Raw genomic sequence first — 15,989 nt, 5'->3', positions numbered from 1 at the left:
CATCTCTTAAATGCTAGTATTATTGGCATGTGGCATGTGTTACAATATCCATCTGTAATCTTTGGTTGATATTTTATTTACAAGGAAAATTTTCCACATAGGCTTATATAAAAATTTAAGTATAAACTAAATTAAGGTTTAAAGAGATGTCATTAGACTACAATACTATTTATTCCATATGTATGTTTAATTATGCCCATATCTATTTATTCCATAAATATGTATAATTATTAAATTTCAATTAATTTTTAAAAAAGAATATATTGGAAAAGATTTACTTAGAAATAGTCCATATTACTCATACACACACGAATTGGTTATTATTACATACCATTTGAAAAGAAATACAAAGATATGTTATATACATACATGTACCTGTTCACAGAAACGCCCAGCCAAACTGATTTATGTACAACCTCACTATAACAAAAACTGTTTAGCCATGTATTTTAGTGAAAACTCAAGTTTTCCTGATATCCTGTACATGTTAATAAGCTTTTTTTTTCTTAACCATGTACTATGAGTAGTAATATTCAGCATTCAAGTTTAGGTAGCTGCTAGCTGAGCTCTTTCTAAAGTTGTATTTGGAAGAACTATTGTTCACCATCAATGTTCTTTTTATGCCTTGACTTAAAAATGTCATTACTATATTTTCTGGAAGAAATGAATTTAGCAATATCCACCTCTTCTTCCTTCTTGGCTTTTAGTGACAAATAATTTCCCAGAGATCTATAGCCTGGGGGAAATGTCAAGTCATCTTTACACCTTTGAACTCATTATTCACAGTGTAAATGAGATAGAATACATTAACATTGCTACAGATGCTTCTTTGAATGCTAATTTCATAGGAAACCGAGGTCTTAAGTAGCTGTAAACCAGGAGCAGACTGTTTGCCCTTAGCCTCCTTTGCATTGTTCTTAAAACCTGTTACCAACCTGTGCAGCATCTTTTATGCACATTTGCTTATTGTAATTTTTTTACATACCAGTTATCATATTTGTGAGTGTTTTCTAGAACAGTGGCATACAAAAGCGTACCTTTTATATTCCATATGTTTTATTTTCTTTTTCCAGAACATTCATGCAACAGTTCATTTTTTATGTGCAAAAATGGCAGGTGCATCCCCAGCGGTGGTCTTTGTGACAATAGGGATGACTGTGGAGATGGCTCGGATGAGAAAAACTGCCACATAAATGAATGTCTGAGTAAGAAAGTCAGTGGATGCTCTCAAGACTGCCAGGATTTGCCAGTAAGTTACAAGGTAGGCACTCATCAAAAATAGCAAATCATATGAGATGTCAGAAAAATGATACAATAAAACCTTTATTTTCAGTATGACCTTAAAACTTGAAAAGCATTGTAATTTTTCTAGGTAAAGGGATTTGCAGAAGAATTTCTATCCGAAGAAGGATAATAATGTATATATGAGAGTTATAAGAATATAGCTAGGGATAAAAAAATGTCACAACCTTCAGAATAAGGGGAGGGGAGAGTTTAGAGACAGTGAGAAGATAACAGCTATAAATATGTACAATCAACATAAGTTCTCATTTCTTCTTCTCTTCTTCCTCCTGGATATCCATTTAGTGGGCTGCTTAGCCATTTTTTTATTTAAAATAAAAACTACAACATTATCATAAAATCATGTAGGAAAATACATAAATCATGCATTATTAGCACCTCAAATAAGCACAGTAAACTTAATCCATACCTAATTAGTTCATCACTTTTCTAGTATAGTTTTCATGAAGAGAATGACTCAGTGGAAAAATGATGAACAGATATATTGCTTTTAAAGTCATGGATGCATTATACTACTACTGATTCAATATTACTAAGATTGATGATTGATTGGGAAACTCCATTAAGAACAATTAATTTGCAGCCTGAGGCTATATCTCCTTTGGTGGAGCATTCATTCATGTGTGCAAACCTGGGCACAGTTGCCTGGCTCATAGGGAAAAAAAAACTTACTACAAATTTACTTTTTTATTTTTTTTAACTGGACAGTGGCTCAGGGGAATTGGCAATAGGCTATGTCTTCTATAAAGAGGCAGCCCATAGCCAATTAGAAATACCACTAGAGATGGAGCTTGTTCTACTGAGTTCTGTACATGTAGAACTCACCTTGTGAAATGTGTACATTTATGGACATGGTACTTCATCAAAAGTAACCTTAATGTGATTTTATATAAATTTATAAATACAGTAGCTAGAGAAATGGCTCAGCAGATAGGAGCACTTTCTGCTCTTGCAGAGGACCAGGTTCACTTCCCAGCAGCTGACAATTGTCTGTAACTCTAGGTCAGTGGGATCCAACAACCTTTTCTGTCCTCCATGAGCACCTGACATACACAGATGTAAAGACTATACACTGGCAGAAGACACACACATAAGACACACATTTAGAAACATAAATGTGTGGGGGCACATATATTGGGAGGTGATCTTTACAAACTATCAGAATAAGAAATGTATCAGGCTTGCATAGTCTCAAAGGCTAAGTCATATTTTGACATCAGTGAGAACAAGCAGTTTCACACATCATCAGTGGTTCAGCAAGGACTCTGTGAACTCTGTAAACAAGGCCTGATCAAAAAGGTGTGTCCAGCATGAAGATACCAGGCAGTATTTTCTGACAGCTGTAGCAGCCTATGAAGACACATTTCTGCACAGTGCAAATTAAACCTAATAGACAACTGGCTATTTTTAATCCCTGAATTTCTGATATGATTATTTAACTTTGGTAAGGGTTATATGATATATATGTGCCTTAGGGTTTCTGTTGCTTTTAAGAGATACCATGACACCCCTGACACATATTGGCCTCAGCTGCTTTCCTTAGTAGTGGAGGGAGATTGCACAACCCATTTCTTCTATCCTTGACTCTAGAGCCAGAACCACACAGCCAAAGCTGTGGGTTGGAATATGAACCCCTCCTTCAATTTACAACTTCATCAGCTTTTTGTTTTTACTCGTTTCCTTCACAGCCTAAGCTTGGCTGTCCTGGACCTCCTTTTCTGTATACACACACACACACACACACACACACACACACACACACACACATTAGTTTAGCTATTTGCTTTCAATAAATTGTTTTTCTAAGTTTGATTTATTGAAGTCATGTGTGTGATAAATGTTGCTGTCAACCTCACACTGGCATCCACAATGATTTCAGGGACCACATTTAGATGACCTGAGAGGCATGCTGCCATCCAACAGAACTTGGCTTAAAAAACACTTTGATTCAGCATCACTTTGTATCAAACAGTCAAATTCTGGCTTCCTGACTACATTATCATGTGATTTAATTTCAAGTATTTTAAGTGATAACATTTCTCATCCTACCAAATTCTTCATTTTTTTCTTATAACTCTTTATTTAAAGAAGAAGTTGTAAACTGAATGCCAAAAGAAATTTACCACTTCTGTGTTTGTCCATGCATGTATGAACATGCCTAGAACTATGGCTATGTAATCATGTGTGTCAGTGCTCATGGAGGCAAGATGTATCTTCCTTGATCACTCTCTAGCTTATCTTTTTGACAAGGTCTTTCTCTGAACCCAGTTTTAATTTGGTTGTTACATGAATGTCAGGGATCCTATTTAGGGTCACTTTGCTTGCACAGCAGACATTTTACTAACTGACTCTCCTTCCTCCAGTATTTTCCATTGTACATTGTGTGTGTGTGTGTGTGTGTGTGTGTGTGTGTGTGTGTGTGTGTGTTGAGACAGATTTTCTCTGTGTAACAACTCTAGCTGTCTTGGAACTATTACTTTACACATCAGGCTGGCCTCAAACTCACTGAGATCCGTCTGCCTCTGCTTCCCAAGTGCTGGGATTAAAGGCATGTGCAACCACCACCTGCCTCATCATAAATATTTTTAAGTACACAGTGCAGTGCTATTTGTAAACATAACATGCTTAGTCTAAGTGGCGGCTCTTGGATCCCTAGTTCAGGATACAGAATAAGTTTTATTCATAGGCATCACAGAGTCTCAACTGAGATATGAAGAGGCTGTGAAATCGGACTATTGGTTTTGGAATACTTCCTAGATTGGCAGTAGGATCTAGAGATTTAAACAATACATACTATTGCTGAATTTTTTGACATAAATGTTGATGGAAAGTGTAAAAGTTGGAAGCTCTAAGGACTTAGGGGAACAGTTATCAACCTACCACAGAGGTCAACTAAGGTAATCAGAAAACACAAATATTTACATTATGACTCAAAATATTAGTAAAATTACAGTTATAAAGCAGTAATGAAAATAATTTTATGGTTGAGGTCACCACAATGTGAGGAAATGTATCAAAGGATTGTAGCATTAGGAAGGTTGAGAACTGCAGGCTTAGGGGATTCATTCTTTATAAAATTACTAAGGAAAATATATTTATCTAAATTCTGAGCATATTAATTTGCTGATATTACTTTTTTCTTTTTTTCATTTTTTATTATATTTGTGTTTTAATTTTACACATCAGCCATGGGTTCCCCTGTCCTCCCCGCTCCCGCCTCTGCCCCCACCTTCCCCCAAGCCCCTTCCCTCCATTCCTATCTCCTCCAGGGTCAAGACTCCCCTGGGGATTCATTTAAACCTGGTGGATTCAGTACAGGCAGGTCCAGTCCCTTCCTTCCAGGCTGAGCAAAGTGTCCCTGTGTAAGCCCAAGGTTCCAAACAGCCGGCTCATGCACTAAGGTCCTGGTCCCACAGCCTGGATGCCTCCCAAACAGTTCAAGCTATTCAATTGTCTCACTTATCCAGAGGGCCTGATCCAGCTGGGGGATGCAGAGATCCTCAGCCAGACTCCAGGTGGAACTCCAGGAGTCCAGTTGTCGAAAAAAGAGACTGTAAGAGCATGAATTGTTGAGAGCAAGATTGAAGAGGCACAGGGACAAATAGCCAAACGAATGGAAGCACATGCATTATGAACCAAAGGCTGTGGAGCCCCCAGCTGGATTACTTCTTTTCTTATGCATGAGTATTTTATATCAAATTTGTCACTTGATATTATGAACACGTATCATCTATAAGGTTTCCTAATAGATAAAAATCTCTGCCATCTCTTTCATTCTCAGATAAATGATTAAGGCCAAGGAATGTTTATAATGAACAGCTGTAAAAGATTCTTTTTGCTCTTTAAAAAATTTGTTCCTAACTCACTTTCAATACTCACAAATTCTCTTCTTTAAAGAACACCAAATAGACCAGGTTTAACAACAAGAACAACAAGAGAAACAAGAACAATAATAGTAAACATCTGCCAAGTATAGTTTCAGGCCACAGTAAAAATTCTCATATGTTATCCAAAGTTATTTTTATTTGAATATCTATATTTTTGTATTAAGGAATATGTATGTATATGCCTTATATGCTTTTAACAATAGTTAATGAAAAAGAGACCATGAATGTGAAAGAGAGAAGGGAGGTGTATATGGGACGGTTTGGAGAGAGAAAAATGAGTGGGTAAATGGTGCAATTATATTATAATCGCCAAGAATAAAAGAAATATATATTTTTAAGAATACAAGATCAAACAGAAGCTATCGGCTTAGGTCTGAGTTTCCATGCTCTTTTCCAACTTCCTGGCTTTAGTGGTATCAATTCACTTCTAATCTTCCCAGATTCCTGTGGTCACATGCTATTTTAACTTTACATAATATATGCAATTTTACTGAAGTTATTTGTGAGGAGACGTGATGACTTTCTGTTACCTCTTTAAGTGTCTCTCTAGTGTGAACCTTGCTAAAGAGATAACCAAAAGCAACAGACAAGGCCAGTGACATCAGTTGATCATTCTCTAGTGTGAACCTTGCTACAGAGATAACCAAAAGCAACAGACAGTGCCAGTGACATCAGTTGATCATTCTCATTTTTCTTTCCCCAGTGCAAGTGCTGGCCTGGATTCCAACTGAAGGATGATGGCAAAACATGTGTAGACATTGATGAATGTGCTTCAGGCTTCCCCTGTAGTCAGCAATGCATCAATACATATGGAACCTACAAGTGCCACTGTGCAGAAGGCTATGAAATACAGCCCAATAACCAAAATGGCTGCAGGTCTCTCTCAGGTACTGAATTGAATTTGCCCATGATCCAAGCTGAGTTACACAAATGGATCTTGAATTTTATAGCCATTTTTATTGAATTGACTCCTTGTTCCTGTGTCTGAGAAGTCAAAATCCTTCCTCCAGTATTTGAATCTGTTCTTGTGACTTTGAACACTATACATGTTCTGCACTGTTAAAGAGAAGGCTGCATTATTGTCTTGTGAAGTATTAAGAGTTTTTGACATGTTGAGATTGCATACACATGACACAATTATCCCCACCATGCTTTCTCTGAAGCATAAATTATTATGATGTTTGCCAAGATTGGGAGACAGTACTGTGACATTATTGTGATAATTTTTCTTCTCTCCTGTAATCCTGTGCAGTTATGTATAAATGTATGCCTAAGAAAACCATAGACCAATAGTGGTAGAAATAATAATAAATCCTGCTATATACAATTATACCAATAATCTAACAGTTTAGAAAATCTTATACTTATGTTTAAGCAGTGTTGTTTTATTAAAGCAATTCCCATAATTTTTTAATTTAGGGGAGAAACCACACACATCAAAATGATACAAAGCAATACACAAGTGTTAGTGGCATGGAAGAGAAATTCTGTTCTTCTTAGCTTTTAAATATATTCAAAACAAATGACCATATTTACTTTAATATTTGTTCAAATAAATCCATACACAAAACTTTAAAACTGCTTTTCTTTAAGAATTTATTTTACTTCTAAATGAAAACTAAACAGAATACCAAGTTAAAGATTAAAAAAAAAAAACCTCATAACATACTGAACATAAACATGCACCTTTGTAAATTTAAAAATCTATAAGATAGTAAGGCATGTCAGCTGAGCATTTGTGAAATAATTAACAGTGAACAAAAGATTGAAAATAAAAATAATGAGAAGTGGCAAAATTAAAAAAATCAAAATCTGTAAGTTAAAAATGATTATCAAGAAGGAATTTCTGACTAAATATTTGAGGCTACTCTAGCTTCTGACATAGCTATATATATTATCCTTTCCTGAAATTCTCGGCAACTGTGTGTGTGTGTGTGTGTGTGTGTGTGTGTGTGTGTGTGTGTAGAGAGAAAAAGTATTTTCTAATATCAAATACATTGTCTAATTTGTGAGAGACCTGATGTTAAGACAGATAAATGTTCAAATACTCACATTTTGCCAGCTGTTATGTGCTTCACTTTCCTACAGAAAGAATGGGTTTCTGTGGCTCTTATTACTCAGAAACGCATGATATGTTCATTGACACTGCTGCACACTGAACTGAGAGAAGCCTAGACAAGAAGTCATATGTGTAAAACATCTAATACAACTTTCTATTTGCTTTTAGATGAAGAACCCTTCTTAATTCTTGCCGATCAACATGAGATAAGAAAAATTAACACAGATGGCTCCAACTATACACTTCTAAAGCAGGTATGTCCCCGCCAGGATGGTGTGACAGTGAGTTAGGTGCCCTAGGTATCAGCACTTATGTAGAAAAAAAGGTATCATCAGTGTATGACTATGATTAGCACAGTGTCCCAACTTACTGTGCAGTGCTTGTTGGAGGAATAGGAAGATGGCAGAGCATAGTTCAGACTGAGAATTGTCTTAGGAATGACATATTACAAGTGGATGGCATAGTGGAAGTGGCACAGTGTTTTCTTAAGTTATTTTATATTCTGCCCAAATTGCTTGGCATACTATCGATTAAATTCTTTTTTTTTACAACAAATTGCAAAATTCAGTTTTTATACTCCACTGTGTCAATTTATGAAGAGATCATTAAATATCCTATTTATAAACTTAGTTGAACAACAGAATTGGATATATAGTCACCATTCCAGTGACAACTCCTTGCTTTTTTTCCTCCAAGCCTTGTAGTTCAAGACAAACAGGATGCTTTTTGTTATCTTTAATGGTTAATATGTTTCATAGATTGTTTTTTAATAAAAGAGGTTTTTTCCTCTATGCAACATATAAACCACTTCAATATAGTCCTAGCTCCTTATTGATATTTGCATTATTGCTAATCGTGAATACTTGAGTGGACATGGACTTCAAATGCTTCCTTGAGCCAAAGTTATAGAAATGTAGAAGACATGAGTATATTAGAAGTTCATAAAAAAAAAAAAAACCCTCTGTTGCTGTGAAAATTCTTATTTATGGTCACCACTCAGTGAGGAAGCAGTTCCTAAGACAAAAGAAAAGCTTTGCTTGTAGCCTGGCCTGATGGATTCTTTAAATATATCATTTTTGTTGAACAACATTATTTCATCATAACATTATAAAATTTCAAGTATTCCTGGGAGCAGAATTAGCCTCTTCTTTGGAGGTAGTATCTAAAAATGCAAAAAATGAGAAGTAATTTTTTCTTGATATTTTGTCTTTGTCCAAATAATAAAATTGTATCTTAAACTTAAGTTTTGTATTTTTTGTATACTTTCTTATGAAGAATTATTTTTCTGATTTTTTAAATTTTACTATTTTAGTTTTAATCAATAATAATCTCATGAAACTGTGTTACATAAATTATAATGAAAGGTAGAACTTTTCTTAGCATATATACTGTAAAATATGACTGTCATAGAGAAGTTATAGTGTAAATAGATACCACATTTAGAAAATATAATTTAAATATTTATTTATTTTTTTAGTTAGTTAGTTAGTTAGTTAGTTAGTTAGTTATTATGTATACAGTACTCTGTCTGCATGTGTCCCTGCAGGCCAGAAGAGGGCACCAGATCTCATTACAAGTGGTTGTGAGCCACCATGTGGTTGCTGGGGATCGAACTTAGGACCTCTGGAAGAGCAGTTGGTGCTCTTAACCAATGAGCCATCTCTCCAGCCCTAGAAAATATAATTTAATACTATACATTGTTAGAATGAAATTCAGTCAAGTAACTTTCCAATATGTTATCCAATTTGATTCTATAAATGCCCTTATCCCTGTAATAATGTATGGAGAAACAACATGCAATTTCCTAAATTAATCATCTTGAATGAAAGGGCACAAGTCTTCAGGCACAGAAATAAGAAAGTCAAATAGGGCTTTGATGACACCAATATTTATTTCCAAAGCCATAAGGATGACCCAGTTTTTAGATCTTATTTTTGCCACACCTCTGACTGTTTTCTTGATCTTTTCCTGTGATTCTACAGAGAGAACACTGCATTGTTTTCTGTGGGCCTTAAAGGGCAGCTATAGAAAAAGGTCCACCTGGACTGGATTGGAAATGCTTCAGTGTCTCTGTATTAGCACCTTTAATGTCTTATACTGGGCTTCCTAAAATTAGATTTGAACTGTCATTATTTACATGAATGACTGTTGAGAAAGTAGAAGACAATGACTAAGAATTACACATAATTCCTTGCTAAACTTAGAGACACATTTGTATGATCTCCCTACAAAACTCTCCATTTAGCCATCTAAATTTCTAAACCATCACAGAATCCTAATTCATACACATTATTCCTCTGGAGGGAAAAACATTTGAATAAAAGCAAGTTGCAGATTACTGACATGAATTTATTAAGCTGTCTAAAAAAACAGTGAACATGCTATTTTAGTATTTTGATTTTTCATGGTCACTTCAGATAAGCTCAGTGAGTTTAATTAAACCATTCTATAGTTTTTAGCATGTGCTCAAAAATTAATGTTAATTCCCATTTTTAGTATTTGTGATCGTTCATAATTATCAGTGTCAATTAGAATGGACTTTCTTTTGTTCATTGAGTTTAGTGAAGACTTGAATGGAGTCATTGTTTTATAACCTCATAATTCTTAGTTTATGACTAATTAATGTGATTTTGTGGGGACAGGCTACCATTTTCGTAATTTGAAGACAAAGAGAAAGGAGGCTGCTTATGTTAATCATCATCATGCATAAGAGTTTAACCTGTGACATTATATTGCTATTACTAGAAGTTAGCCTGCATGAAAAAAACAAATTGGAAGAAAACCACTTTTTTCTTTCTAGCCTTTTGGGGATTGTTTCTATTCACAGTGTTCTCAGAGATTCTTGAAAAGAAGTAAAGTATGAACATTAATTATTTAGTCTTTGATTGATTCTTATAAATGAATATGTGAATCTAAAACATCATTACTACTATCAAATTGTAAAGTTTTAGAGTAAAAGTGGAAACTGAAGTCAAATTTTATATGACCATGTTTGTTAACATTCCTTCCCCAAAGAAAGCCAAAACAACAAGTCTTCTGGCTCCCTCAAGGTGTAGACATTCAACTCTAAAACTGTAACTCATTTAAACTGTGAGATGGAACAACTTTAGGGTGAAGGTGGATGCAATTAAGCTGTATAGAGATAAAGTCATGGTGATGATCTCAGCATTTTTACCAAGTATATATAGTACCAATTATCTTCTAATTGAAAACGATTTGTATATGAACAAACTATCCAGGTTTAAATGAAATAAGCAGTTCAAATTCTGACCCACTTTTTCTGAGTCCACTGAAACTATAATTAGATGAGCCTTAGCTGGAGTTTGGAACTAAGGTAATTGCTGATAAATCATTTGAACAATTCAAAAGCTAAGAACATCTTCATAATACAAGCTCAAATAAAACCAAACTGCAGTACACCTAAAACAAACAATTGGGACATCCGAAAAACTAGTATCAGAAGCATTTATGTTGTTTTGTTACTTGCCATAAAATATATAACCATGGGACTGAAGGAAGAGTTTTCTACTATTTTCCATCATGTGGAATACATATCTAGTTCTTCCTTGGTCAAATGCTTATGTAAGGCTACAACTTTTCATTCTAATATGATACTACCTTGAATAAAGGGGCATTTGAAACCTGAAATGACATTCCCACATCCTTTCTGGCTCATCCAGGTGTGGCTTAGTACCATAATGATGCTCTAGCTCACCAAATTAGATGAGTGTTCTTTTCTAGTTATTTCACAGAGAATGTTATACTAACATCAATTTCTATTTAATATGAGCTTTCTTTTTAAAATCATACCTCTTTGGATTTGGGATATCATTTACAACAAACCTTCATAAGCAAAGGCTCTTTTCTACTTAAAAAAATACAGTTGTTCACAAATTTGGAAAGAATTTCCATTAAAAAGATGGCACAAAACCTCCAAGACACTACATCATAAGGGGTAAAAGCATGAAAGAAGAGGAGCAGTCACAGGGTGACTTATACTAGTGTTTATGTGACTTTTCTATTAGGAACCCCTCTGTATAGATTATAACATTTCTACTTAACCACAGCATAGGACTTGAATGAAACCCTTGTGAAACCAAGTTTTTCTCTCTGTACTGGACAATTTCAACTCCCTCTCCAGGTGCTTGTATTTCATGTGTTGGCTTTGGAATATTTTCCAGATAGACAAAGCTGCACAGTGAGGTACACAAGAGGACAGAGCTGCCATTGGGCTGCCAATTCTTCAAGAGCCTCAGAGGTGGTGTCATAGCTGATTCTTGGACAAAAGTCTGGGTTAAAATGTGGTGATATTATGTCCCCCAAAATATTGTCCACCCTAATAAACTTATCTGGTGTCAGAGAACAGAACAGCCACTAGATATAGAGACCAGAAAATGGTGGCACAAACGCCTTTAATCCTAGCATTCCAGAGATCTCTGTGAGTTCAAAGCCACACTAGAAACAGCCAGGTATGGTAACAAGAGCCTTTAATCCCAGGAAGTGATGGCAGAAAGTTATCTAAGGCGTGAGGACCAGGAACTAGAGCTGGTTAAGCTTGTAAGCTTTTAGCAGCCGTTCAACTGAGATCGATTTGTACAATGACACAGAAGCTTCCAGTCTGAGGAAATAGGATCAGTTGAGGAATTGGCAAGGTGAGGAAGCTGTGGCTTGTTCTGCTTCTCGGATCTTCCAGCTTTAACCCAATACCTGGCTTAAGGTTTGTTTTTATTAATAAGACCTCCCAAGATTGTGCTTCCTTTGAGGACTCTGGTAGAGGGCCCCAAATCATTTATTTTATCTTACTGGGTGTTATTCATTTTATTTTCAAGTTAGCAAGCCTATATTGATTTCATTGTGACATTTTATACTTTGTTCTTATTCATAGTTTCTCCCTACTTTTCTCCCCTGTTGCCCTGTCTTTTTCTTATTGCTCCATTTCTGCTTCACTAGCACTTCTACTTCTAATTAGAATATAAAATAAAAGAGAATAATTCCCAGGGTCGCAGAAATGAAGCTGGAATGAGATTACCCTTAAAATGAGCTTTGTGAGGACAGAGTTGCAAAGCCTCGACAGCCATGATAAAGCCATGAATTAGGAGAACATTAGAAGAGATAGTTACTATGGACAGCATGATGGGGTTCCTGAAGGAAGAGAAAGGCTCACCAGTTTTGGAGAAGAAACGGATTTTCTGACTTTTGGAGGTCTTCCAAGTATGATTTAGGGTTAGGGTCAGTGTCAGAACTGCCTGCACCTTTCCTGTTCTCATAGCACTGAATAGTAGTCCTCTTCCAGATGTCCTCACCAGTAATTGTTGCTATGTTTCCTTTTAACATTTCTAATTCATTTTTTATTTACGTTTATTTTCATGCAATATATTTTGATCATATTCTATCCTCTCCCCAAATCCTCCATAATTTCCCCATCTCCTTAGCAACCTAACCTCATGTTATGACTTTTTCTCCATAAATAAATAAACAAATAAATAAATATCATAATAAACAAACATAAAAACCAATGAGACAGAAATTACCAAAACAAAAAAATTTGCACCAAAAAAAAGGGGAGGATTTATTTTGTGTTAACCAACTATTCCTGGGCATGGGGATTTCCCCAGAGTAAGGGTGATAGACCCAATAACACTCCATTAGAGAAAGCTGATTTTTCCTCTCCCAGCAGGTATCAGTTGCAAATAGCTCCTTGGTTAGGTTGGGATTTATGTCCTCTCCTGCTCTCCATGCTGGAACTTTGTCTGTTTTGTGCCTTAGATGATCTTGTACTTTTTTGATGTCATGTTTGCCCACACCAGTTTCAATAGCTTGGTCTTGTATTAAGACCTTTGATCTCCAGCTGTCAGTCCAGAGTCTGTGTGCTACCACAAGTTCTGGTCAACTGTCTCTGTGGTTTTTCTCATCATGATCTTGACCTCCTACCTGTTACTCATATGATCCCTCTTCCCTCTCTTCAACTGTTCTCCAGGATGTCAGCCCAGTGCTTGGCTGTGGTTCTCTGCATCTGCTTCCATCAGTTACTGGATGTAGGTTCTATGAAGGCAATTATGGTAGTTGTTAATCTGATTATAGAAACATACTAGGCCCTCTGAATGCGAGTGACAGTTATGAGGCTTGATCTGTTGGTGGGGTCCCGACAGTGGGATCAGGACTTATCCCTGGTGCACAAACTGGAATTTTGGAGTCCATTCCCTATGGTGGGATACCTTGCTCAGCCTGATGCAGAGGGGAGGGACTAGGCTCTGTCTCAACCAGGTATATCAGAAATTGTTGACTACCCAAGGGAAGCTTTACCCACCTCTGAGGAGAAGATGGCAGGGGGGAGATGGGGGGCAGGAGAAGGAGAGATGGGGGAACTGGGGATGGTATGTAAAATGAAAAAAAAGACCTTTGATCCTACTTCAAGAGTTTTGATTCTACTTCATGAGTTTGGACACAGGAAAAGGCATGAATTTCATGCTGTAACTTTCTCTCTTTAAAAATTGTTTGTTTTTTCACATTGTTTGGTGTTTATTTGAAAGACTATAAATATTGGGAAACTTTTGTCTGTTATTGGGACTTTATTTTCAAATGAATAATGTATCTTTTACAAGTGTGATATGAAGAAAATGTAGACATTATGTTCTTAAAGTATTTGTTACAACGCAAAGAGCTTGATCTGTCCTGCCTCAATTCTATTTGTCATGCTTTGTTCAAGTCCATGGGAGGCCTGCCCCTTTCTGATGGTGAAGTAGGAGGAGTGGAAGGAGACAGGGTATTTGGGAAGCAGGGATGGAGGGTGGAGGAACCAGGATGAGAAGAGGGAGGGGAAACGGCAGTCAGTATGTGAAATAAGTGAAAAAAAGTTATGTATGTAAAATAAAGTATAAAAAATATTAGTCACAAATGTTATAGCAATATGCAATTATATACAAAGAGAGATGAGGATTTCTCTGGATCCTAACCATTAGAAATAATATTTACTAATTGTTATTGAATGTGTGCTTTTTCTTACTTTCAGGGATTAAACAATGTTATTGCTATCGACTTTGATTATAGAGAAGAATTCATATATTGGATTGATTCTAGCAGACCCAATGGAAGTCGGATAAACAGAATGTGTCTAAATGGCAGTGACATCAAGGTAACTACCTATTACATAGATAGGATTAAGAATACCTCTTTGGTATCATTGACTAGGATATAGAACCATATTTGACAGCAAATAATTTCTTATTGATAAAATTAGCTTGAATTCAATTTTACACTTTCTCTGTGAAAATTAATGAATATTTACATTTGTAAAATGAGGTTTTTATTTTCATGTTATATTTTAATATTATTTCTTGCAATTAGATAAGGTTTGTACTTGTAACAAACAGTAGAGTGTAGATTAAATTTTTAGGACTGCTAAAATTTAGTTAGCTGGAAATGCTTGAATGTACAAGTGTACAATTATGAATAGTTTTGTTAGCTCACATTTAAATACCTGTCACATTCTAGATATGAGCTACTTGGTACGACTTCAATGTTACCCTAAGTTTTAAATAAAAATATTAGTTCAGTGAATGTGCTGTAAGATATATTATACAGAAGTTGTTATGTGCTTGAGAGATGGCTCAGCTGCTAAGAGACTTGATTGTCTTACAGACGACCCAGTTTCAGTTCCCAGCACGAACATAAGGCAGCACACAAATGCCTGTAACTCTAGTTACAGGGGAGCCAAAGTTCTGTCTGCCCTCTTCAGGTACCAAACATGCAAGTGGTACACATACATAGACACATGCAGGTGCTGACATGCACACATATAAATAAATAAATAAATTTAGAAGAAGCTTCAAATAGATAAAACTCGATTCTTTCTATGTTTGTGTAATTATTTTTCATGGAAGCTACAATTTTGAAAACATTAGTGAAATTTTCCCATACATGGAAAAGAGGTATGGGTTCCTGTGATCCAGGGTGAAGGTATGAAGCCTATGACTAACAGCAGGTTGGCTTCACAGATCAATGGCTGTAATTCAAAGAATGAGCAGATTTTGTTCTTTCATAAATTTTGAAAGTCTGCATTAAAATCTTAGAAATTTTCAGTGCTCAAACTCAATTATGTGTTTTCTTGCAAGGACTGTTTTTAATAATGGTCACTTTTATATTTTGAAGACGCCTGGGTTTTTTAAGTTACATCTCTATCACCTTCCAACCCTTATTCTCCTGATACTTTAAACCATGTTGTATTGTGTGTTTAAACAATATCATCCTTCTTTACCCAAGGTAACTAGTTAATTGATGTTCATTGAACAGTCACCAATGTCAATTTTCAAATTTGGAATTTGGAAGAAAAAAGTGTCTTACTGTCAAAACATTAGGGCAACATCATGGTTGCTCCAAACCCTCCTGCTTCACATTGTCATTACCTCTGGCTGTTTAGAGAAAGGATAACTCCAAAACTCTATTTCCATCTGGTTGTGTTCAAATATAGTGCTCACTCCTGTCTCTTACAACAGTGTTGTATAGGGCAGGAGGATTTATGAGAATGAGGAGCATATTACCGAAGCCATGACAGCATCTGTTAAAGTAAACATTAATTACTCTGTGTGTGTGTGTGTGTGTGTGTGTGTGTGTATGTGTGTGTATGTGTGAAGTAGAAAGTTTACACCAAAGTTTGAGAGGATGAGCAGATAAACTCTAATGAAATGAGGTCTTAAACTATGCATCTACTTAGAATCTTTTTATTTGGGTTACTTTTTTCTATG

General features: G+C 35.7%; 1 protein-coding gene across 7 annotated transcripts in view; it reads left to right on the top strand.

Annotated features, from left to right (window-relative positions):
• Positions 1-15,989, top strand: part of Lrp1b (LDL receptor related protein 1B) — a 1,919,409-nt gene that overhangs the window by 1,644,558 nt on the left and 258,862 nt on the right. For all 7 annotated transcript variants that reach the window (XM_036183000.1, XM_036183003.1, XM_036182999.1 and 4 more), the window contains 4 exons: positions 1,074-1,261; positions 5,893-6,076; positions 7,417-7,502; positions 14,258-14,380. In XM_036183000.1, coding sequence (XP_036038893.1) covers positions 1,074-1,261; positions 5,893-6,076; positions 7,417-7,502; positions 14,258-14,380 — 581 coding nt within the window. The remainder of the gene's footprint in view (positions 1-1,073; positions 1,262-5,892; positions 6,077-7,416; positions 7,503-14,257; positions 14,381-15,989) is intronic.

Source organism: Onychomys torridus, chromosome 4 (assembly GCF_903995425.1).
Source record: "Onychomys torridus chromosome 4, mOncTor1.1, whole genome shotgun sequence".
Classification (NCBI taxonomy): domain Eukaryota; kingdom Metazoa; phylum Chordata; class Mammalia; order Rodentia; family Cricetidae; genus Onychomys; species Onychomys torridus.
Note: the sequence above shows the minus strand (reverse complement) of the source record. Positions and strands in the feature narration are given on the sequence as shown.